General features: G+C 45.0%; 1 protein-coding gene across 1 annotated transcript in view; it reads left to right on the plus strand.

Moving 5' to 3' along the window:
* rev3l (REV3 like, DNA directed polymerase zeta catalytic subunit) overlaps positions 1-25,000 on the plus strand; it is a 63,327-nt gene that overhangs the window by 18,679 nt on the left and 19,648 nt on the right. Inside the window, exons 5-25 of the mRNA XM_037537431.1 lie at positions 1,124-1,238; positions 1,728-1,822; positions 1,969-2,073; positions 3,080-3,164; positions 7,777-7,913; positions 9,335-9,463; positions 9,932-10,160; positions 10,784-10,926; positions 11,030-14,912; positions 15,032-15,960; positions 17,268-17,356; positions 18,515-18,640; positions 19,775-19,967; positions 20,319-20,430; positions 20,627-20,742; positions 21,627-21,745; positions 21,887-22,005; positions 22,117-22,258; positions 23,846-24,090; positions 24,328-24,436; positions 24,871-25,000. The exon at positions 24,871-25,000 is cut by the window's right edge and continues 77 nt beyond it. Coding sequence (XP_037393328.1) covers positions 1,124-1,238; positions 1,728-1,822; positions 1,969-2,073; positions 3,080-3,164; positions 7,777-7,913; positions 9,335-9,463; positions 9,932-10,160; positions 10,784-10,926; positions 11,030-14,912; positions 15,032-15,960; positions 17,268-17,356; positions 18,515-18,640; positions 19,775-19,967; positions 20,319-20,430; positions 20,627-20,742; positions 21,627-21,745; positions 21,887-22,005; positions 22,117-22,258; positions 23,846-24,090; positions 24,328-24,436; positions 24,871-25,000 — 7,350 coding nt within the window. The remainder of the gene's footprint in view (positions 1-1,123; positions 1,239-1,727; positions 1,823-1,968; positions 2,074-3,079; positions 3,165-7,776; positions 7,914-9,334; positions 9,464-9,931; positions 10,161-10,783; positions 10,927-11,029; positions 14,913-15,031; positions 15,961-17,267; positions 17,357-18,514; positions 18,641-19,774; positions 19,968-20,318; positions 20,431-20,626; positions 20,743-21,626; positions 21,746-21,886; positions 22,006-22,116; positions 22,259-23,845; positions 24,091-24,327; positions 24,437-24,870) is intronic.

Consider the following 25,000-nt stretch of genomic DNA (forward strand, 5'->3'; position numbering starts at 1 on the left):
CACACCAAACCTCCCAGAACCGCTCTGAAGATCATCATAAATACATCGTAACTGTTTAATTATATCCATGATATATATAATTATTAATTAATACGCAGCACTAATGAATAAACTCGGCCTGTCGAGTTGAAGACGCGGCTGCTCTGAGAGTGAGCTGGTGTAACGTGGCGGTCATCTCTCAGCGGCCTTGACCGCGTCTGTCCGGTGGGAGAGAGTGGTGGGGGGTGTGTTGAGTGTTTGAGCCGTTTGATGTTGGGGAAAGTCTGCAGAGATCAAACAGATGTGTGTGTGTGTGTGTGTGTCAGGGTGACACTTCACCCAGTTCCAGAGTTAATGAAGCAGCAGGAAATCCCATCCGGAGATTAGCACGCACAGATTAGGAGGCCCCGCCCACTTTCCCTCCACAAAGGCTCAGCTCACCTCTAATGTTCTCTCTGCACACCTGCTGCAGCCGCGGCCGCAAGTTTAACGTAGCTCAGCTTCATTACCGCGGGTGTGTGTAGTTCCAGTGTTATGACAACATGGTTAAAGCGAATGAGCTAATGTCCAGATCTGCAGCGCTGAATCTCTAAATGTTCTCTGAGCCTTTCAGACGTTCGGGACAGTTGGGTACGGCTATGATTGATTTGGTAGTGACAGAATGGAATTTTCACTCATTAGTTTTAATAATATAATCTCAATTAAGGTGTGGGGTCACTCAGAGCGAGGGATTTAGTCCAAGATCAGTTTAAAGTCCCAAAAATAGGTATTGTTCTCAATCTGCTCTGAATCTGTACCTGTATCTGAATCTGTGTCTGAATCTGTCTCTGAATCTGTCTTTGTCTCTGAATCTGTCTTTGTCTCTGAATCTGTCTTTGTCTCTGAATCTGTCTTTGTCTCTGAATCTGTCATTGTCTCTGAATCAGTGTCTGTCTCTGAATCAGTACCTGAATCTGAATCAGGGTCTGAATCTGAATCAGTGTCTGAATCGGTACCTGTATCTGAATCAGTACCTGAATCGGAATCAGTGTCTGAATCGGAATCAGTGTCAATCTGAATCACTGTCTGAATCTGAATCAGTGCCTGAATCTGAATCAGTGCCTGAATCTGAATCAGTGTCTGAATCTGTGTCTCTCTGTGTCAGAGGGTCACAGTGCGGTGGAGAGCCGAAGTCCGTGGAGAAGCTCCTGCACCTCCAAACTCAATGACAGTGTTCTAGGGGGAACCTTCACCCGGTGGGACGAGGATAATTTACCCAGGTTCATCATATCATAATTTACTAATATTTTTGTCTTTGTGTATTCACAGTTTGTGAGTTCATGCTTCGCTCTATTCAGTGCTTCGTAATTTGAAGTATATGCTGTGGGTTTTTCTGTTCATCATAATTTGTGAATATACTTTTATTCTATTAGGTGCTTTAGGATGTGGGAGACAGTCTACAGTGTTTAGTCTTAGTGTTTTCAGTTCACCATAAGTTATGAGTGTTTGTGCTTTCAGTGAATTCTCTGCATTATTTTCATCTTGGTGTGATTCATCTGTACTTTATTCAGTTTATCATAACTTCTGAATATTCATACTTTCATTCTAGTAAGTACTTAATTTATGAATACCTTTATTATTAATATTTTCTCTGCATTTTAACTTGTGTTTTAGTTGTGAATTGACAAATGTTGTGTGTTTATATTGATAATGTATGATAATTGATATTATGATAAAGTGTGTGTGTGTGTGTGTGTGTGTGTGTGTAGTTCTCTGGTTATGGAGGACGTGGCGAGGGTCAGTGTGTGTGAGTTGGAGGTGGACGCTGTGGCTGCAGACGTTCTAAACCGACTGGAGATAGAGAGTAAGACCTGCATAACAGCAACAATGACAATAATAATGATAATAATAAAGCTGAAGCCGTGTGCAGACGCAGTTACACCAGTGTGTGTGTGTGTGTGTGTGTGTGTGCCTGTGTGTGTGTGTGTGTGTGCGTGCGTGTGCGTGCAGATCAGATTGGCAGGAATCCTGGACTGCAGGCCATCTGGGAGGACGAGAAGCAGCGGAGGAGAGAGAGAAACCAGAGCTCCCAGATAGAAGCCCCTCACTCTCAGGGTGGGCTTACGGTCACTCACAGAACAACCACAGTGCATTGATTATTGGTTTATTAATATTTATAGTACAGTTTACTGCCCAGATACACAGCTTTGCAGGTCATTTTCTCAGATGGACTAAACCTTTCACACAGTTTTCAGCTCCAACCTGGTCCTGCAGATCTGCCTTCCTGATGACTTAAGCTCCAACCTGTGTCCAGTTACCTGCCCTGCCCTTTCCTCGACTCTAAGGCCTTGTTCAGACTCCTAGTCCAAATCTGGTTTCTCTCGTATCCAGATTGACTTTTGAGAGTCTGGAACAGGAAATCTGATTTTTGCAGATCAGATCCAAACCACAGTCTTAGGGGGTTTGAAATGCGACTCCTGTCAGGTTTTTCCTGGTGCGTCGCAGTCCGGACGGATTCCGGACGGATTTCAAAGTGTCTTTTCCGTCACTCAAACACGACAAACAGCGACGCGGTCGAATCCAGAGAGATGAACTGCTGGGATTCAGGAAGAGCCACAGAGGTTCATGATGAAGAGAGTTCTGAGAGTTTGGAGGGGAGATGACGCCTGAAATCCCCGTCACCACCAGCTACGTAGTTACTGACACATACGTCGTTACCATGGCAATCTGTGCAGATAGACTGGTGATGTCTGGACACACAAATCTGATCTGATCACTTATAGACAACCGAGTAGACAGTTGACTCAAAAGATCTGATTTGGGGATCAGAGCAGTCTGAACACAGACTAGTACATCTGATCCAGCCAATCAGGGACTTGGGAAGAGGCTGATTAGCTGGAGCAGGTGCACCAGATTGTAGTTGGAACTAGACTGTGCAGGAAGGAAGATCTCCAGGACCAGGGCTGGAGACCACTGAGCTACAGAGATGGACTGAGCCTGTTTAGACCTTGCTTTAACGTGTTTGGTGTCCAGATTGTAGTGTAGTCTGTTATTCGCAGGTCACGCTGTGGTCCTCCTGTTATTCTGTGTATGTGTTTACTCTGTATGTGTGGTGTTCCAGATCGGCCATGTGTGGAGCAGGTGGAGAGCGAGCGGATCTTCATGAAGAGGTTTAAACAGATGCTGAGGGAGAACCAGTTTGACGTGTGAGCATCAATTTTTTATTGATCATTTTTGGCAGTCCTGATCATATTTGACTCTTGATCATTGAATGTGTTTGTAGAGCTGACCGGTGTGGCGATATGATATTTACTTTTTCTGGAACAAAGTAAGTAGCATTAAAAATACTGTCAAATACCGCAAATGCAGTTTTTAGTTTTCTATATTTCACAAATCTAATAATAAGGTCGACAAATTGCACATCATTCAAAGCAGGTCTGGCTTTTGTACAGCGTCTCTCAGTTGCGGGATACAGACCGTCTGTGGCTGGTGCTAAAAAACCTAATTTCTAGGTTTTAAAAGCTTGTTTCTTTGCCCCTCAGACAGTAGGTGGCCTCGGGCAGGACAGTGACACTCAGTCCAAGCTTGCTGAGAGAGAGAGAGACACAGAGAGAATATATATAGAGAGAGAGAGACACAGAGAGAGTATATAGAGATAGAGAGACACACAGAGTATAGAGAGAGAGAGACACAGAGAGAGTATATAGAGATAGAGAGACACACAGAGTATAGAGAGAGAGACACAGAGAGAGTATATAGAGATAGAGAGACACACAGAGTATAGAGAGAGAGAGACACAGAGAGAGTATATAGAGATAGAGAGACACACAGAGTATAGAGAGAGAGAGACACAGAGAGAGTATATAGAGATAGAGAGACACACAGAGTATAGAGAGAGAGAGACACAGAGTATATAGAGATAGAGAGACACACAGAGTATAGAGAGAGAGAGACACAGAGAGAGTATATAGAGATAGAGAGACACACAGAGTATAGAGAGAGAGACACAGAGAGAGTATATAGAGATAGAGAGACACACAGAGTATAGAGAGAGAGAGACACAGAGAGAGTATATAGAGATAGAGAGACACACAGAGTATAGAGAGAGAGAGACACAGAGAGAGTATATAGAGATAGAGAGACACACAGAGTATAGAGAGAGAGAGACACAGAGAGAGTATATAGAGATAGAGAGACACACAGAGTATAGAGAGAGAGACACAGAGAGAGTATATAGAGATAGAGAGACACACAGAGTATAGAGAGAGAGAGAGACACAGAGAGAGTATATAGAGTTAGAGAGACACACAGAGTATAGAGAGAGAGAGACACAGAGAGAGTATATAGAGATAGAGAGACACACAGAGTATAGAGAGAGAGAGACACAGAGAGAGTATATAGAGATAGAGAGACACACAGAGTATAGAGAGAGAGAGACACAGAGAGAGTATATAGAGATAGAGAGACACACAGAGTATAGAGAGAGAGAGACACAGAGAGAGTATATAGAGATAGAGAGACACACAGAGTATAGAGAGAGAGAGACACAGAGAGAGTATATAGAGATAGAGAGACACACAGAGTATAGAGAGAGAGACACAGAGAGAGTATATAGAGATAGAGAGACACACAGAGTATAGAGAGAGAGAGACACAGAGAGAGTATATAGAGTTAGAGAGACACACAGAGTATAGAGAGAGAGAGACACAGAGAGAGTATATAGAGATAGAGAGACACACAGAGTATAGAGAGAGAGAGACACAGAGAGAGTATATAGAGTTAGAGAGACACACAGAGTATAGAGAGAGAGAGACACAGAGAGAGTATATAGAGATAGAGAGACACACAGAGTATAGAGAGAGAGACACAGAGAGAGTATATAGAGATAGAGAGACACACAGAGTATAGAGAGAGAGAGAGACACAGAGAGAGTATATAGAGATAGAGAGACACACAGAGTATAGAGAGAGAGAGACACAGAGTATATAGAGATAGAGAGACACACAGAGTATAGAGAGAGAGACACAGAGAGAGTATATAGAGATAGAGAGACACAGAGAATATATATAGAGAGAGAGACACAGAGAGAGTATATAGAGATAGAGAGACACACAGAGTATAGAGAGAGAGAGACACAGAGAGAGTATATAGAGATAGACACACAGAGTATAGAGAGAGAGAGAGACACACATAGAGAGACAGAGAGAGAGAGAGAGAGTATAGAGAGTTTGTTTTAATCACTGCTGAGTCTCCTGACTCTGAAGCTGCTCCCGCGCCGCTGAAGTCATTAGCAGCCAGATTAATTAACGCTGCAGCTGCAGCTCTCCTGAGCTGTTACTGCCAGCAGGGAGACTCCATTAAAGAGCCAGTATCCCCCCAAAATGTCCTCGAGGTCCACTCATGGCCAGATTAACATCCCCACACACTCACTGAGACAGTTTTCTGAACAGGTCCATCTGAACGGAGTTTAGTCCTCCGCTCAGACCTGGTCCAGATCAGACAGGTGTGACCGTGAGAGGCTGAGAGGATCACTAGAAGATGCTCAAATGATCCAGTCCTTGTTTTACTCACACAGACACTACCAGATTTAATCAGTCAACCAGCCAATCAGTCAGTCAGGCAATCAATCAATCAATCAATCAGTCAGTCAGGCAGTCAATCAACTAATCTACCTGTCTGTCAGTACATCTGTTAGTCAGCCTGTCTCATTCTGTCTGTTAGTGAGCCTGGCAGTCTTTCAGTCTGTTAGTTGAGCATTCAGTTTGTCAGTCACTTCTTTCTGTCTGTCAGTAAGTCTGTTAGTCAGTCGGTCAGTCTGTCTCTCTCTCTGTGGCAGTCTCTGTCAGCAAGTCTGTTAGTCAGTCTGACGGTCTTTCAATCTGTTAGTCAAGCATTCTGTTTGTCAGTCACTTCTGTCAGTCTGCCAGTAAGTTTGTTAGTTAGTCAGTCTGTCTGTTTGTATCTCTGACAGTCTGTCAGCAGGTCTGTTAGTCAGTCTGGCAGTCTTTCAGTCTATTAGTTAAGCATTCTGTTTGTAAGTCACTTCTGTTTGTCTACCAGTAATTTTGTTAGTTAGGCAGTCTGTAAGTAATGTATGTTTGTATCTCTGACAGTCTGTCTGTCAGCAGGTCTGGTAGTCAGTCTGGTAGTCTTTCAATCTGTTAGTCAAGCATTCTGTTTGTCAGTCACTTCTGTTGGTCTGCCAGTAAGTCTGTTAGTCAGTCAGTCTGTCTCTCTGTGGCAGTCTGTCTATCAGCAAGTCTGTTAGTCAGTCTGGCAGTCTTTCAATCTGTTAGTCAAGCATTCTGTTTGTCAGTCACTTCTGTCAGTCTGCCAGTAAGTTTGTTAGTTAGTCTGTCTGTTTGTATCTCTGACAGTCTATCAGCAGGTCTGTTAGTCAGTCTGACAGACTTTCAGTCTATTAGTTAAGCATTCTGTTTATAAGTCACTTCTCTTTGTCTACCAGTAAGTTTGTTAGTTAGTCAGTCTGTAAGTAATGTATGTTTGTATCTCTGACAGTCTGTCTGTCAGCAGGTCTGGTAGTCAGTCTGGTAGTCATTCAATCTGTTAGTCAAGCATTCTGTTTGTCAGTCACTTCTGTTGGTCTGCCAGTAAGTCTGTTAGTCAGTCAGTCTCTCTCTCTCTGTGACAGTCTGTCTATCAGCAAGTCTGTTAGTTAGTCTGGCAGTCTTTCAATCATTTAGTCAAGCATTCTGTTTGTCAGTCACTTCTGTTGGTCTGCCAGTAAGTCTGTTAGTCAGTCAGTCTGTTTCTCTCTGTGGCAGTCTGTCTATCAGCAAGTCTGTTAGTCTGTCTGGCAGTAAGTCTGTTAGTCTGTCTCTCTCTGTGGCAGTCTGTCTGTTAGTCAGTCTGGCAGTGTTTCAGTCTGTTAGTCAAGCATTCTGTTTGTCAGTCACTTCTGTCGGTCTGCCAGTAAGTCTGTTAGTCTGTCTCTCTCTGTGGCAGTCTGTCTGTTAGTCAGTCTGGCAGTGTTTCAGTCTGTTAGTCAAGCATTCTGTTTGTCAGTCACTTCTGTCGGTCTGCCAGTAACTTTGTTAGTCTGTCTGTCTGTCTGTTTGTATCTCTGACAGTCTGTCTGTCTGTCAGCAAGTCTGTTAGTCTGCCTGTCAGTCAATCCTTGAATTAGTCACTCAATCAACTAGTCAGTCAGGCTGTCAGTCAGTCCATCCGTCAGTGAATGTCAGTCAGTCATTCTGTAAACTCTGAGTACATTGAGGGTGACCCTCCTGTGCAGTTTAGCCGAGTGTTAGAACAGAGAACAGTGGATTGAAATAAATATTAAAATAAAAAGGTGAAACGTAAGTAGTAAAGTAATTTGTACTAATAAAGGAGAAAGAATTGCCAAAAAAAGTTTGAATAAATAATAACAAATTATTAAGTCTAAAGCTACTATTAGGCATATATAAATAATAATAAAAAATAATAATAGTAAGTGAAAGTGGAAGCAATAAATCTAATAAGAACTAACTAGTCATTTCAGGCTGAGTGTTGAAGAGCATAAATCACATCGTAACCGGGAGACGATAATAACGTTCACCAGCCCTTTTCCCCGTGTGCCGTGATGTTTATGGACGGATTTTTGGGATGACTCCGGATGAAGTGGTGGGTTATACAGATTTAACCTCAGCTGAACAGTGAAAAGTGTTACGTTCACAGATCAAAATCAGGTCGTGAGACTCCGCAGCGCATCCGCAGATAGAATGTTACCTGAAATCTCCGAGCAGGCGGAGCCGAATCGGCTCTAATCGGGTTTTTCTCACAGAGCTGGTCTGGGATCTGTGCTGGTTTTCTCCCCAGGACTCAGAGTGGATCTGTAGTTGATGATGATGATGATGAGTTTCCTGAACTGTCGCTCCACCCTGACGTTCTGAGCCCTGATGACCTGCCCCTTGTTCCTGCCAGCCAGGTGGAGGTGCACAAGGACACGCCGCCAGGTGAGACACTGCACACACCTGGGCCCAAAGGTCTCTCAGTGAGAGGTCGTACAGTCCCTTCAGCAGCTTCACCTGTGGGCGCTGGTTTGTCCATCTCAGCCTCTCTTTCTCAAAGGTGAAAAAATACTGACCAATGGGCACAGGCACATTTCTTAGACGGCAATTCCAAATTCCCAGCATATTTACCAGCTGTTAAAAAAAGGAAATTAGCTTTCTCTCTCGGTTCCTTTCCCAAAATGGTGATTATCGCCTTTAAAGTAGGGCTGCAACAGTGACGTTGGAAACGCATCAGATTTTTTTTATTATGACCTTTTCTTTGTTTTCTAAAACAATTCAGTTCAGGTAACAAATGACAGTACCGCTCTGTAGTTTCCTGTTCGCCAGCTTCTTGTTTGAATTTCATCATTCCACCTTAAATGGTGCTGCAGTTACAATCGGATGAGAAGTTAAAATAACTGCTGCACCTTTTAAGGTGGAATAAAAAAATCTGAACAGAAGCTGGCGAATAGGAAGCGGACAGCCTCATACACCCGGCAGCACTAGCACAAAGAGAAAACACACAGATGCCTCTTGTCCACGACAAGGCAGGAATGCTGCCTCTGATTGGTCAGCAAGTCAGGAATGCTGCCTCAGATCGGTCAATGAGTCAGGAACACAGCCTCAGATCGGTCAATGAGTCAGGAGCACAGCCTCAGATCGGGCAACGAGTCAGGAACACAGCCTCAGATTGGTCAACGAGTCAGGAACACAGCCTCAGATTGGTCAACGAGTCAGGAACACAGCCTCAGATTGGTCAACGAGTCAGGAACACAGCCTTAGATCGATCAACGAGTCAGGAACACCGCCTCAGATCGGTCAACGAGTCAGGAACACAGCCTCAGAACGGTGAACGAGTCAGGAACACAGCCTCTGACTGGTCGAAAGACTTGACTCAAGGCATTAGCGGACGGCTAGCAGCCATGCTAACAGCAAGAGGAACTGGACCTGAGTGGGTTAAAGCCATAAAGTCGTCTGCCTTTCCACTGAATAAGTATTGAGAAAATGCTGAAAACCTGGTCGTATCTAATTATTTTATTTCTACCATTATTTTCTTCACGTAGGAGATGCTATAATTAGATTTTGTGGAAGAAATTTAACTGCTAACTGATCACCATCATTAACTTACATCGCCCAGTGTGAGTGTCATCATGTTTCTCTGCTTTAGCTACACATTGTTGGTCTGTATTCACTAAATCTGCTGCCAAGACTGCAGAAGAAACCTCATCTCTGCAGACAGCACCACTCCCCTCCCCTCCCCTCCTCACTGTCTCACTGCTGGCCACTAATGATGGCAATGATGTCATACCTCTCTCTCTCTCTCTCTCTCTCTCTCTCTCTCTCTCTCTCTCTCTGTCTGTCTGTCTGTCTGTCTGTCTGTCTAGACAATAAAAGGTCTGGGGGAAAAGACGCAGAGGTGGCCATCGTAGACGAAGAGGCCATTCTGAGTTTGTTGGAGAGCAGCCAGACGTTCCTCCCTTCTTCTCAAAGATCCAGTCAGTCCGCTATTCTCGGTATGTAGTCACTGCTGCGATCAGTCATCTTCGGTTAGAACACCAGTCTAGACGGTCTAGATGCGAGGTAGATGCTCCCCTTGTTGTAACTTGAGTTCAGTTAGTCTTTCAGTCGACTGAAAGAATAGCCGACGTGTCTAACAGCAAATGGAACCTATTGGCATGATTGTATTTGCGTGATCGTAATTGGTGTTTTTTTATTTTTTACTTTGCAACATTAACTTTTTGATTAAATGGACCATAAAACGCAACGTTTTGCTAACGCTGACCTTAATCACACTGCAACACCTATTCCTGACTTTAATCTGCGCTCGAAAGCAACAAGACTTACTAGCTGGAAAGGCTGCACTTGTCGATGGGGAGAATAGTAGTAATGAGTTAAAGTGGTCAGAAGACGCTGCTCTATGTTGATTCTCACAGACATGAGAATCTTTTTCTCATTGAAGAGGTTTCCTGCTTGCCTCACAGATAACAGCCAGGACCAGGCCATGGTGGACCTGCTTGAGGGGCTTGCTGATGATGGCTTTCAGGCAGACATGTCTAGATCTGCGTCCGGTCGGCAGCTGTCTAGTAGCACTAACTGCCCTTACAACAGTGACGAGGAGGAGGCGGTGCCTGAGCTCGAGAAAGAGGAGGCGGAGCTAAGCATGTTGATGTCGCAAAGATGGGACAGTGATATTCTGGCACCTTCGACCCGGTACGGATCATATTAGTGTTTTTTGTTGTAACGATGTGCATGTTTGTTATATTGAGTGTAATTTTTATCAGGGTGGGGAGACATTAAAAGGCTACAAAGGAATCATGGGGACACACAGTTATTTATCCTCTGGGGATGTGGGTTTGTTGGGAATTTCATCCCATCAACTTTCATATATATAAGAGAATATATACTGGGTGTGAAAGCCTGTCTGGACACATTGATTTATTATTGTGGCGATTACAGGAGACAATTGGGACATATAACCTCAAATGCATAGCTCTGATTTTGCAGTTATTCCTCCATTTAAAATATTTAGTATTTAATCTTCTCTAGTCATTGGAAAAGCCAAATACCACCGTGTAAGCTTATTTCTCTCTTTTATAGGCTTACATTTTCAATTTTTTCTCCCCTTTACCATAATGTTACAATTTGAAATCATACTGTCAAGTGTGAACAGCTTAAAACTAGTCCATAGATTGTCTTTGTGACACTGTTGTTACTGTTGATATTGAGGATTGGTGATGATGAAAAAGCATAGGCAGTCCTACAGAAATCAGAATGATGTCTTCCTCTGGCTTGAGCAGAAGTGTGTTTTTATTATACATTGCTTTGTTGTGCAGATTGATCCCAAAAGATGCAAACGAAAGCTCCAGTGAAGAGCAGCACGACTCATCAGAGGAAGAGATGGAATGGAGCGGAAACAACGATCTCTTTGGTGACCTGTCCATTCCCCAACTGGACGGAGCTGCAGATGAGAACAGCGGTATGTGTCAATATGCCTAAAACCTTAGAATATCTCACACCGTCATATGGTTTGGAATAGTTTGACAAAATATTATTTTACTTATTTTTGGTTTCTTTTGCAGATTCATCATTAACTGACAAAGGTTCCCGAGCTCAATCTTCTCTTACGGCAAATGACAAGATCTTGGGAAGAAAAAAACACTTCCAAAGTGAATCTGTTCACCGGGAGCCTCCATCCTCGGCCAAAGTTCTTCTTGAGTGCAAGCACCCTGAGCACAGGCAGTCCCTCTCACTTGATAAGGAGGAATCAGCTGACAAGAACTTTCCTGCTGAGGTTCAAGAAGGCAGTGAACAGTTAACTGGGTTGAAAGTGAATAAAGAGATCCTTTACATCCCACCAGTCAAGCACCCCATCCTGTGCAATATACCAAATGTGTCCCAGATGGGTGCTGACAAAGCAGAGGAGCTCCCGCTCTTTACTAGTGAGAACAAAGCAACTGTCCTGAATCAACCAGATCTGGATGGTTTGGCCTTTGGAAACTCAAAGCTATCTCAGAGCAGGAAGAAATACAGCAGCATCAAAAATGCTGAGAAGAATCACATATCTGTCTTGCAGAATCACAAGAGCATTTCACTGAGCTTTTCTGAGCTTAGAAACTGTCCTTCCATGACCGAACTGGAGCAGACTCAAAAAGACGGCAGAAACTCGGTGAAAAGGACTTTTGAGCAAGTACCAAGCCCCATGGAGGACATTGAGCCTTTGGCACCTCATGTAGGTGAACTGGGCCAGGGCATCGAGGAGGATGATGTTGGGGAGCTTAAGATCCGATATGAGGATTACCAGGAAAATAAAACAGAAAGGACTATAGTTGCCCAACAAGAAGCGCACTACAAGTTCTTCCCTAGTGTTATTCTCTCAAACTGCCTCTCAAGGCCTGTGAAAAAGCAGGTTGGAAGTAAGACTGTTGATGGCTGTTGCAGCTTGGATCATCCAGAGCAACGAAGGTCCAGGCTGAAGCTGAACAAAAAGAGGAGCAGTCCAGCAGGTCAAAAGCGGGCAAGTCCAACAGAAATCCCCCAAACCCCCAAAAGTGAAGATGTCACAGGGTGTACCACATACTTACCAGACCACACAAACAAAGAAACTGATGAGAAAGTTGAGATGCAAAACCCAACCCTTGCAAAGTCTGATCCAGCTGCAGACAAAGCTTCAGCTGAATGTTCTATTGAGGACAGGCTAGCAGATCTTCCTGCCAAAATAGCTTGCACCAGTGTATCCAGTTTGCCAGGTAGCAAGTATACTTTACGTACAAAACGTAAAGCTATGAGTTATGACAGTGAGGATGGTGATCACTCAATTTCTCGTTCCTTCAAACAAGCCCTGGTACGCCGAGACAGCCTTAAAGAAAATGGTGTCCTCACTGGAAGTCAGAAAAAGAGGAAGCTGTCAAAAAAAGAGCCGCCGATTATCATCAAATACATTATAATTAACAGGTTTAAAGGGCAGAAGAATATGTTGGTAAAGATGGCCAAGATCAGAGCAGATGAGCCATATGTGTTACTGACACAAGAGAAGCTTGACCAGTATAACAAACTTGCCCCTCTGAAAAGTTTCTGGCCCAAGGTTCCAGAGTCACCAGCTGTCAAGTACCCTCTTCCAGAGCCAAAGGTAAAGAAACACCCCAAACGGAAGGCCAAGGTTACGCCACCATCAGGGAAAGTCAGTAGTTCCTCAAAACCGAAATCTGTGCAAGGCAGTAAGGTCAGAAGGACCTTAAAACAGAAGGTGAAATCAGAAGTAGCCTTACCAAAACTGCCTCTTCCTTGGCCGTGCTACGGTGACTGCACTGATGACTTCTGCACGGAGTATTCGGACGTAATGGTGGAGTTGGGTTATCTCTCTGAGAGAGCACCCAGTCCTGCTGATTCAACCCCACCTCGATGCTGGTCTCCTACTGACCCCCTTTTAGAGTCAAATGACAATGATCACTTGATAAACCCGTATAGTGATCCTTGTCTTGGCTCGCCATATGAAGGTCTGTCCACAAACCTCTATGGAAGAGGCATCCGTAACCGAAACAAGACATCGAGATCAAAGAAGATTTCTGACGTAAGCCCAAGAAGAAAAACTAAAACCACTCGTAAGCTAGCTGGCAGGGATTCTACAGTGACTGGGGACATGCCAATGAAAAACACTTGCAGAGCTTCAAGAAGACCAAAGAAAGACACTGAAAGTAGAGAAGGAACCGATGTTGGCAGCACTTCTCAGAAGAGTAGGAGATCACGCAAGAAGAAGCAGGTTGAGGGATCAGAGAACTCTTCTGCAATAGCAGAGTCACAGAGTGATTCACAGTCTTTGCACCCAGCTGATAACCTTACGCCCACACAGACCTCATCTGATGATTTGACTCCCTACCAACATCCAGATTCCCACCAGAAAAACCTTCAGCTTAGCATTTCAAGTTCACAAGCACTACCATCAGCTATTGAACCAAAGTCAGAGGAGTGTGAATCTAACATTGGGGATGTATTTGGCTTCAGTGTACCTGCTTCAAACGAGCAAGATCCTTTTGTTATAAAATCTCTAAATAGTGTTCTCTCCCCAGCTGCGAAGAGTACTGGACAACCATGCTCAGTCATAACATATAGTAGGTCCAGTTCAAGGTCAGAGAGTGTAAGTCGAGATGGAAACATTTCCCCTAATCCTTATGAATTTAAGTCCGAGCCTTCGGGTGCAGAACAGAGCCCTAAAGCTATTCAGCTTTCCCAAATAGCACCAAAGATATCTGGCAAACCCAGGCGACGGGCACCCAAGAAGAAAGAGGTGGGAGAAAAAGCAGTGTTAAATTCTCCTGAGTCTATGATGTCGATGAATATTTCAACAGATGGACCTCATTTTGCTGAACTCCATTCACAGCCAAAAAATGGAGAGACGCCGCCTCACCCAGAGATACCTCCTGGACTTGCTGTCCTGAAGGAACTTCTCCAAAAGAGACAGTTGAAGGCGGGAGATGCTGTTGTATCAGAGAGTGTATCTACCACTAAGCAAGTTTCTGATGTTGCCAAACCTAAAAGGGCTCCCTCATCTGCAACAAGGAAGCCCAGGGTCCCAAGAAATCAGATGCCAAAGGAGCCAAAGTCACGAAGCAGAAAAGGAAAGAACGCTAAACCAGATAATCCTGTGAAACTGGAACCTCCTCTTTCAGATGGTAGCCCTGGATTTTTGTCTGATCCTGGTTTTGACAGCTGCTACTCAATTGAAGATAGCTTATCTCCTGAGGTACCTCATAATTACAGCTTTGATATCAATGCAGTCGGCCAGGCTGACTTCTCTGGTCTGTATTCCAGTAGCCGATTTGTTTTAACGGACAAGAATTTGCCTCAGAAGTTCCTCAGTGATGTCAAGCAGGAGGCCATATCTTCAGATTTGGAAAACCTGCAAGAAAAGGTGCTAGACACTGTGCAAAGCTCCTTGCATGAATCAGCATGGCAGAAGCCCAGGCCTCTTAGCCCCGAACTATTTGATAAATCCTCTGGTGGGAATGGGGAAGGGTTTCCCAATGAGTTCTCGCTGTCTCTGCTGGACTCAGAGAAGATTTTAAGAGGCAAAGAGTGGGGAGTCTCATTGGGTAAAATGCATGGCAGTCACTTTCAAGACTTCCACTGTGAAAAGAGTGATCTGCTATATGGGACTGATCCCTTTTTACCCCTCACCTCAGTCTCTTTCGCTGACAATGGCGTGTCCCCAAACGGAGACCTGCTGGATGGAAACGATGCATTCACATCAACAACTCCCAGCAGTTCTCCACGGTCTGTCAGTTCTCTGTCACAGCTAAGAAGCAGCAGTCAGGCTCAGAAGAGTGCAGGAGCTCACATCCTCAAACCCCTGATGTCCCCTCCCAATCGCGAGGAGATTCTTACAACATTGCTCGAGTTGGACCTTTCGGAGGCCACCTACCAGGAACCTTTCTGCAGTGACCCTTCTGATGTACCCTTCAAGCCAAGGTAAGATTGCAACTGCAATGTTTCTCTTGATTCAACTTGACCAAAGCATGTTGAAGTAGGTATATAAAATTTTGTTTACGTACAGGTATAACAGTATCTCCTTTGTGTTTAACATACAGAGAGATTGGTGGACGCAAGTTAGTGGTGGAAACAAGGCTGGCAAAAGATCTGACAGAGTTCAGTAGCGAATTATCTCAAGAGGGTCTGCAGTTCTGGAAAACTGCGTTCTCTGCCATGACTTGTTCCGGATCGTTGCATTATCGGGGTGCTGACTCCTCCAAATTCACCAAAGATCAGAAGGACCACAGTCCGTCTCCGTCCAGTGATCCAAAAGTAATATTACTTCCCTGCAAAAGTGCTCCAAGCCGAGAACGGGTACAGCTTTGGCTCCATGCTAAGAGACAGTATGAGTGCCTTCAGCGGGAGATGAAAAGAATTGGTTCAAATAAAATGAAGTTGGTGATTTTAGACCAGGGCAAATCTCAGCAAGCAGATAGTAAGTCACCACAGCAAGAGGAGTTAGAAAGGTCTCATATTTCAACTCTTTCAGAGGGCAAAAAGGAAGACTCTGAAAGAGTGTCAGCTTTGCGGAGTCTCAGAAGAAAAGGGTTAAATTTGTCTTTCCATATATCTCCAGTAGAAAGTGCTGCATCTGACAACAGCCCAAAGGACATGAGTTGCATCAAGGATACTGCAAACAAAGGGCAAGAAGAGGGAGATGGGCACTCCCTCAAACAAACACCTTCTCCAGACTCACCTGACCTACCACCATGGCAGCAAACTACAGATCAGAGTTTTGGTCCAGATGATGACAGGCAGGAACTGGCTGCTGGATCAGAATCTCCCAGGGTGGCTGGATCCATCAACCGTTCCTGTCAGTCGCCAGACATTATTAAGCCAAAGCAGTTCCTCAGTCCATCTCCGTTTTACATGAAAGCCCAGGATGGAGACAGCCTCAGTCCCTGCATCCTCCACAGCACTCCTGTCATCAGCAGGAGGAAGAGCAGAGGAGACCCCGAGGTAGACTACAGCCCTCCTGGAACAGAAGGTAGGGAATACTTACATTTAATAACAAAGTTTTGCACAAAGTCTTTTTTGAACTTCTTGGAACACTCATGGAATAAAGGTACTGAATTTTCACTGGGATAGTACCCGTCACATCACTGGGGTGGAACCTTCTCTGGTACCTCTTTGGACCGTTGGTTAGGGAGCATAACTATCGTTTTCCATTGCAGTTATATTTTTATGTTGCGTCGATATTTCTATTTGAAAACATTAAGTTGTGTACTTTTGTCTTTTGTCTTTTGTGTGTTTATTGATCCAGTATGTTGACACAGTTTGTTAAATTGAAAAAGCATTTATCAGGTTAAATAGGCGATGTGCTGAAGAAAAAGATACCAAACGTTGTCTTGGTTAAAGTACCTCTAGACCACGTCTTGTCCTAAACGCTTTCTCCTTTTTTTCTTGAATACTTTTGAGCTGTGAAATTGTAAACAAGATAATTGGGCTAATCAAGCAGATTACAGCTGATCACAGGGATGTAATGAATTTCATTTGAAGACAGAATTATACATCCTCTGCATGCAGTCCTTAAGCCGTCTGTAATACTGAAGAGAAGATTTACTTCAGCCAAGTTTCAGTGAACACTGATCATCATTGATGGTGTTTTGTGGTTCTTTTTCATTGAAGAATGAAAGGATTGCAAAATTCCTGTCACCTGAGGTAGATTACTCCTCTGAATGCAGTTCGACTCTCGATTACTTGCTGAAAGCGTCTGTATTTGAATACAGAAATGATTATTTAGGTATTCGTCATGCTTTATCAGGGAAAGTCAGCTCTGGATAAGAGCATCTGCTAAATGCTGTAAATGTAAAACACGCACCTTAAAGTGTGCTGAGGACAAGATTGCGTATGTAGTTAAACTCTAACTGGGCTACGTTCTTTAGCTGATATTTCTCAAAATAAATGAGATATAGAAATGTAAGACAGATGCTTCCACAAGTTACCATGTTAACTACATCACCCACGGAGGGGGAAAAGCCTCTTATGGGAGACGGCAGGTCTTCATCAGCATTCAGTTGCACTGGTTAGCTGTAATGTTAGCGATAACAAGTTAGCTCATCTAAAGCCTTTTCAATAGTGATGGCATCTTTCCAAGTCGATGAGGAATCTTGTTAAATATTTGTTCTTAGTATTGACCATGAATATCATGATTAATATATTTAGCCTCAGTCAAGCAGCCATATATTTTGCCATCTCCCTCTTAGCTTGGTGAAAGAAGTGCAGTGGCAGAGTTTTCATTGGAGTTCTTCTAAACTTTCCTTTTAAAACTATTCGACTGTTTTTATTGAGCAGAAGTGGAGACCAAATCTAGGAGAGCACAACAGAGGAGGAACAGCAACACAGATGCGTTACGGAGAGTGCTGCTGACCACGCAGATGAAGGTATTAATTTTCACTTTAAATTCACAATCAGTCAAGCTCTTCTGGGGCTCCCAAGTGGCGCAGCCATCTAAGCGTTGGCCCTGTTATAAGGTGACCGCGCGTTTGATCTCTGGTGATGCTATGGCCGTCTGTGGCCAGGAGTCCTAGAGAGCACAGTTGTCCTCGCTCTGGTGGCTTGTTTCACAGATCTCATATTGAGGGAGTCCTAACTAGAGGGTGGAATTGGAGACGACTAAATTGGGGAGAAAATTGGGTAAAAATACTCAAATTCAAGCCCTTCACATGGTGAAGCTTAAAGATGGTGCAGCCAATAACAACCCTGACGTTATTACTATGTAAGTTGTCATGACCCCTTGCAGAGTAACAGGACAGGTTAAAAATGAATAGCATATACAGTTTTTACACAGCGTCCACTCACTGTCCACTCTATTAGACACTCCTACCTGGTCGGTCCACCTTGTAGATGTAAAGTCAGAGACGACAGCTCATCTGCTGCTGCACAGTTTGTGTTGGTCATCCTCTAGTCCTTCATCAGTGGTCACAGGACGCTGCCCACAGGACGCTGCCCACAGGACGCTGCCCATTTTTGGTTGGTGGACTATTCTCAGTCCAGCAGCGACACTGAGGGGTTTAAAAACTCCAGCAGCACTGCTGTGTCTGATCCACTCTCATCAGCACAACACACTAACGTCACCACCACCACATTAGTGTTGCTGCAGGGCTGAGAGTGACCCACCACCCAAACAGTACCTGCTCTGTGAGGGTCCATGGGGGTCCTGGCCACTGAAGAACAGGGTAACAGAGTATCAGAGAAACAGATGGACTACAGTCTGTAACTGTAGAACTACAGAGTGCAGCTATACAGTAAGTGGAGCTGATAAAGTGGACAGTGAGCGCAGAAACAAGGAGGTGGTCATAATGAAGCTGTTGGTTGGTGTGTTCAAGCTCCCTACACTATACCAATAAGAGTCCTTGGGCAAGACACCTAATACTACCTTGGCCTACCTGTGTAAAATGATCAAATTGTAAGGCTCTCTGGATAAGAGCGTCTGCTAAATGCCAGAAATGGAAATGTAAAATGTGAATGTGTGTGACTGTCTTATATAGTCTTAACTTGTGTAGAGGTGTAGTGTTAAGCCCTGTGTTCTTCCTGTACAGAATCAGTTCACAGGTCTGAATGTACCCAAGAGGGACAACTCTCAGATTGAGGGTCCGTCTATCTGTAACTCGTATGGATTTAAAGTCAGCATGCAGAACCTGCAGGAGGCTAAAGCTCTGCATGAGGTAGGAAATAAAGCACAGAACACCTCCCAGCTTGATTTGAGTTGCATACAGTCTCCTGTTTTGTGAAAAAGTAAACGTCTCAACAGAATAGAATGGGTCATACTGGAGAGAGACTTTAACTGTAGCACTGCTATAGGATGCCACCTTTGCCACTTTGAGATTTCTATCCTGCTAGATCTGCCCCAGTCAACAGCTCAGCCACCAAGAGGTAGAAAACACAAACTCTCAGAGCAGGACCACCGAGTGATGAACCACACAGCGCATAAAAAAGGCTGATCCTCTGTTGCATCACTCACTATTGAGTTCTAAACTGCCTATAGAAGCAACATCAGCACAGGAACTGAGCGTCAGGAGCTTCATGAAATGGGTCTCCATGGCTGAGCAGCTACCTAAGAACCCTATGTGCAATGCCAAGCGTCGGATAGAGGGGTGTAAAGCGCCACCACTGGACTCTGGATCAGTGGAAACGTGTTCTCTGGAGTAATGACTCTTCTCTGTCTGTCTGATGATGAATCTTGGTTTGGTGGCTGGAGAACGTTACCTACCAGAATGCAGAGCCAGCAGTAAAGTTTGGTGGAGGAAGGATGATGAGCTGGGGCTGCTTTTTGGGTTTGGGGCTCTCAGTTCCAATGAAGGATGATGTCCAGCTTTGTGTCAGCAGTTTGAGGAAGAGCCTTTCCCTGTTCCAGCATGACTGAGCCCCTGAGCACAAAGCAGAGGGACCAGTTTGGTGTGGAGTAAGTCCAGTGGCCTCACAGAGCCCTGACCTCAACCACACTGAACACCTTTGGGTTGAGCTAGAATGGAGATTGTGAGCTAGGCCCTCTCGTCTAACATGAATGTCTGACCTCACTAGTGCTCTTCAGACTGAATGGACTCAAATTCCCACAGATATTCTCCAAAATCTGTAGAAATCTTCCCAGAAGAGGGGGACCAACTCCATAATAATGCCCATAGTTTTGGGATGGGACAACCAACGAGCTCAGGCAGGTGTGATGGTCAGGTGTTCACATATATTTGTCCATATAGTGTCCTTGTGATTGCAGCTGGCAGACTTCTGCAGGCTTTACTTTCTTCAGCACTGTGGCTTCTCCCGCTGTGAGGTTCTCTGAACGTTCTCCTGATCTTCCTCAGGTCCAGCACCTGACATTGATGAGTATGGAGTTGCATGCGCGGACTCGGCGGGACCTGGAGCCTGACCCCGAGTTTGACCCTGTATGTGCCTTATTCTACTGCCTGAGCTGCGACAGCACGCTGCCCGACTCCTACAGCAAACAGATCACAGGAGCTGTCATCATCGACCCGGACTGCCACTCTGCAGGACAAGGTCCGGCGATTAATTAAGCAATTCATTAATTAATTAATTACATTTCCATTCTGCACAGTCAGAAGTGCAGATCTGTCTGTTTTCTCTTAGTTTTGGCATCAAAAGATCACCAAAGCAGCAAAAAATGTAAAGGACGTTTGTTGTTCACAACAAACAACTTTTCATCAAATTCACATCCTACTAAAATATCTCCTCTCCTTCACAGACTGGCGTGTGGTTTGGATTGAAAGCTTACAGTCTGCACTTTCAATACAGTACCTCCACTTGGTTCAGTGAACTGCCAGTCAGTAATGATTTACATAAAATCACAGCATGTTTATTTATTTATTTATTTATTTTGATCCTGCGCAGGCTCGAGGAGCACAGCGCCCCTGCTGGTCAGGTCTGGTGTTGCAGGGCTGCAGGTCAGTTACACAGTGGATGAGAAGGAGCTCTTTCAAGAAGTCTGTAGCATCATGAGGAAGTAAGAAGAACATTACGTTATTACTTAGGAATGAATATAATCTGGGATTATTTTTGAGGCTTGTTTTATTGCACAGGATTAATAAACCGGTCATTATTTCTTCTTGATGACGAATTTAGTGCTCCGAGGCAGCTGTGATTGGCTGAGAGGCATGTCAGTCATTATTTTGCGGAGGGTTAATTGGTTCTCTCTCTAGATATGACCCGGACATCCTGGTGGGCTATGAGGTGCAGATGCATTCGTGGGGTTACCTTCTGCAGCGGGCTTCAGCGCTGGGGCTGGATCTCTGCCAACAGCTGTCCCGGGTGCCAGGTGAAGTGACCATACAATTGGCTACAACGTCGGACACTTCCTGCAACTAAGGACTGTTTCTATAATTGATTGTCAGTTGTTATTTGGTTGAATCAACTGATGTGCTTAGAGCAAATCAGATATGCACATTTTACTGCAGTTTGTTTGAGTTTAATATGTTGAAAAAATAAAAACGTATAAAAATTTTTGTTTGACAAGGCGAGCCCAAACTTTTGCACATGATTGTTTATGTTGTGAGAGAATGGCTAGACTTCTCCCTCCCTCTCTAGACAGTAAACGAACCAGATCACCACCTACTGGACTGAAGTAGCAACTGTTCAAGCCTTTGTTGCTAATACCAGACTGAAGAACGTCTTTCAGTGAATGTCTATACAAATATTTATCAATATTTACCAATGCCCGTTATCAAAATTAACATTTGATATCAATCAATTGGGGCAGTCGTGGGCTGGAGGTTAGGAAACCGGAAGGTCGCCGGTTCGATCCCCAGAGCCATAGTCCATGATTGAGGTGCCCTTGAGCAAGACACCTAACCCCCACCTGCTCCCCGGGCAGGTGTGCTCACTGCCCCCTAGTGTGTGTGCTCACTAGTGTGTATGTGGTGATTCACTGCACGGACGGGTTAAAGGCAGAGGTGAAATCTCCCCGTTGTGGGACTAATAAAGGTCATTGATCTTAATAATCTTAATCTAATGACCGTCTTTGTCGTATCACTCATGCTCAGCTTCAGCAGTGCTACAGAAACCCCACTCATGGTTTCTCCCTGATCAGTCTGCACTAAATGCACCTCAGGTCTGAGCTGTTAAGCTTCACATGCAGTTTTAGCGGCTTTATCGCAGTGGTTTATGGGTAATGTAGTGAAATGTCTTTTGCTCTTCCCTCAGGAGATGCGAAGGAGAACCGCTTCGCTGCAGAGAAGGATGAATATGGTGCTGACACCATGTCGGAGATTCACATCGTCGGGCGCATCACCATCAATCTGTGGAGAGTCATGAAGACGGAGGTGCTTTTACAGTGAACGGCTTTATCGTTATTAATATTAATGCTATAAATAGTCTTTGCAGTAATATTGTGATGAATTATATAGTGAGTAGTTTTTCTTATGGTGTTTGTGTGTGTGTGTCTGTGTGTGTGTGTTGTGCAGGCTGCATTGAATAACTACAGCTTTGAGAATGTGGCATTTCACCTGCTGCACCAGCGCTTCCCTCTGTACACCCCACGCACACTCTCCGACTGGTTCGACCATAAAACACATCTGTACAGGTGGGCACACATAAACGTAGACCACCTTACAGAACAGTTATATCAGATGAAGTTTATTTACTTTTACCCAGCTGTAACTGATAAAACTGTGTGTGTGTGTGTGTGTCTCAGGTGGAAGGTGGTGGATCACTATGTCAGTAGAGTGTGTGGTGTGATTCAGCTCATGCAGCAGCAGGACATCGTGGGACGAACCAGTGAGTTTGCACGAGTTTTCGGAATCCAGTTCTACCACGTGCTGACCAGAGGATCTCAGGTATGTACAGTGTACGATACCATACAGTACATGCTGTAACACTGTATACACACCGTAACACTAACATGCATGCACAGTAACACCGTACACACTGTGACACTGTCTGCACTGTGACGCTGTAACACTGTAACACTGTCTGCACTGTGACGCTGTCTGCACTGTAACACTGTCTGCACTGTAACGCTGTCTGCACTGTAACGCTGTCTGCACTGTAACACTGTCTGCACTGTAACGCTGTCTGCACTGTAACGCTGTCTGCACTGTAACACTGTCTGCACTGTAACACTGTCTGCACTGTGACGCTGTAACACTGTCTGCACTGTGACGCTGTAACACTGTCTGCACTGTGACACTGTCTGCACTGTGACACTGTCTGCACTGTGACACTGTGACGCTGTCTGCACTGTAACACTGTCTGCACTGTGACACTGTGACGCTGTCTGCACTGTAACACTGTCTGCACTGTGACGCTGTCTGCACTGTAACACTGTCTGCACTGTGACGCTGTCTGCACTGTGACACTGTGACACTGTCTGCACTGTAACACTGTCTGCACTGTAACAGTCTGCACTGTGACACTGTAACACTGTCTGCACTGTAACACTGTCTGCACTGTGACACTGTGACGCTGTGTGCACTGTAACACTGTCTGCACTGTGACACTGACGCTGTCTGCACTGTAACACTGTCTACACTGTGACGCTGCCTGCACTGTAACACTGTCTACACTGTGACGCTGTCTGCACTGTAACACTGTCTGCACTGTGACGCTGTCTGCACTGTGACGCTGTCTGCACTGTGACGCTGTCTGCACTGTGACACTGTGACACTGTCTGCACTGTAACACTGTCTGCACTGTAACACTGTCTGCACTGTAACAGTGTCTGCACTGTGACACTGTGACGCTGTCTGCACTGTAACACTGTCTACACTGTGACGCTGTCTGCACTGTAACACTGTCTACACTGTGACGCTGTCTGCACTGTAACACTGTCTACACTGTGACGCTGTCTGCACTGTAACACTGTCTGCACTGTGACACTGTCTGCACTGTGACACTGTCTGCACTGTGACGCTGTCTGCACTGTAACACTGTCTGCACTGTGACACTGTCTGCACTGTGACACTGTGACGCTGTCTGCACTGTAACACTGTCTGCACTGTAACACTGTCTGCACTGTGACACTGTCTGCACTGTGACGCTGTCTGCACTGTAACACTGTCTGCACTGTAACACTGTCTGCACTGTGACACTGTCTGCACTGTGACGCTGTCTGCACTGTAACGCTGTCTGCACTGTGACGCTGTCTGCACTGTAACGCTGTCTGCACTGTGACGCTGTCTGCACTGTAACGCTGTCTGCACTGTGACGCTGTCTGCACTGTAACGCTGTCTGCACTGTGACGCTGTCTGCACTGTGACGCTGTCTGCACTGTAACGCTGTCTGCACTGTAACGCTGTCTGCACTGTGACGCTGTCTGCACTGTGACGCTGTCTGCACTGTAACGCTGTCTGCACTGTGACACTGTCTGCACTGTAACACTGTCTGCATGTTATTTATAAGTTAACCGGCGTCTGTCTCTGCAGTACCGAGTGGAGTCGATGATGTTGCGCGTCGCTAAGCCGATGAACTACATCCCCGTCACTCCGAGCACACAGCAGCGCGCCCAGCAGAGGGCAACACAGTGCATCCCGCTGGTCATGGAGCCGGAGTCGCGTTTCTATAGTAACTCTGTGGTGGTGCTGGACTTCCAGTCTCTGTATCCCTCCATCGTCATTGCATACAACTACTGCTACTCCACCTGCCTCGGACACGTGGACAGCCTCGGGACGTGAGCAGCCTTTCCTCGTCTCTGATTTTGGGTGTATTGATTACCAGTTTGTAAGAAATGTGGTCCGCAAATTAACGAAGTTCATATGTACAAATAATTCCACAAGCCTCGTAATCAAAGTGTGTTTAATAGCATCCTTTAGTTGTGCGTTTACGTACTGCAGGTACTGAACGCTTTCTTTTTCGTTTAGATATGCAAGTCATTCTTTTTACCTCTGTTCCTTCGTTTCTCTCGCAGGTCGGATGAGTTTCAGTTCGGTTGTACGTCTCTGCGCGTTTCCCCTGATCTCCTCTATCAGCTCCGTAATGACATCACGGTGTCTCCTAACGGAGTCGCGTACGTTAAGGTAATCATCACACCTCCGTTTATTAAGTAGACGCTACTGCTGCTCCCCCGAACGTCACGGTCACAATTTTGACGTATTTTATCCTGCGCTGCTGTTGTTTATCGTGTGTTTTACTGATTTTAACAAACACTTTTCTGCTGAATACATGAAATTTGTAAATGATGTTATTTTGATTTAAAACTTTTTTCCAAAAATATTTGAATGAATTATGTCGCAATAAATATGGAAGCATGTTGGAGTAATAAACCTCAGTCCATCCAGTTCTGCTAACAGACCATATTTATACTTTAATAGCCATAAAACAGCGTTTTCTGGGTGCAGCCATGTTAATTGGTAGCTGCTGAGTTCTGTTTGTTGTCAGCCACATTAGCTGAGGGATTTAACTGGAAATGTGATGGTCAGAACGTCGCCGTGGGTTTATTTCCTGTGGTCAGGCGTCGGTGCGTAAGGGCGTGCTGCCACGGATGCTGGAGGAGATCCTGCAGACCCGTCTGATGGTGAAGGGGGCGATGAAGTCGTATCGTGATGATAAAGCTCTGCAGCGGCTGCTGAACGCTCGACAGC

This window comes from Pygocentrus nattereri, chromosome 4, assembly GCF_015220715.1.
Source record: "Pygocentrus nattereri isolate fPygNat1 chromosome 4, fPygNat1.pri, whole genome shotgun sequence".
NCBI classification, from domain to species: Eukaryota; Metazoa; Chordata; class Actinopteri; order Characiformes; family Serrasalmidae; genus Pygocentrus; species Pygocentrus nattereri.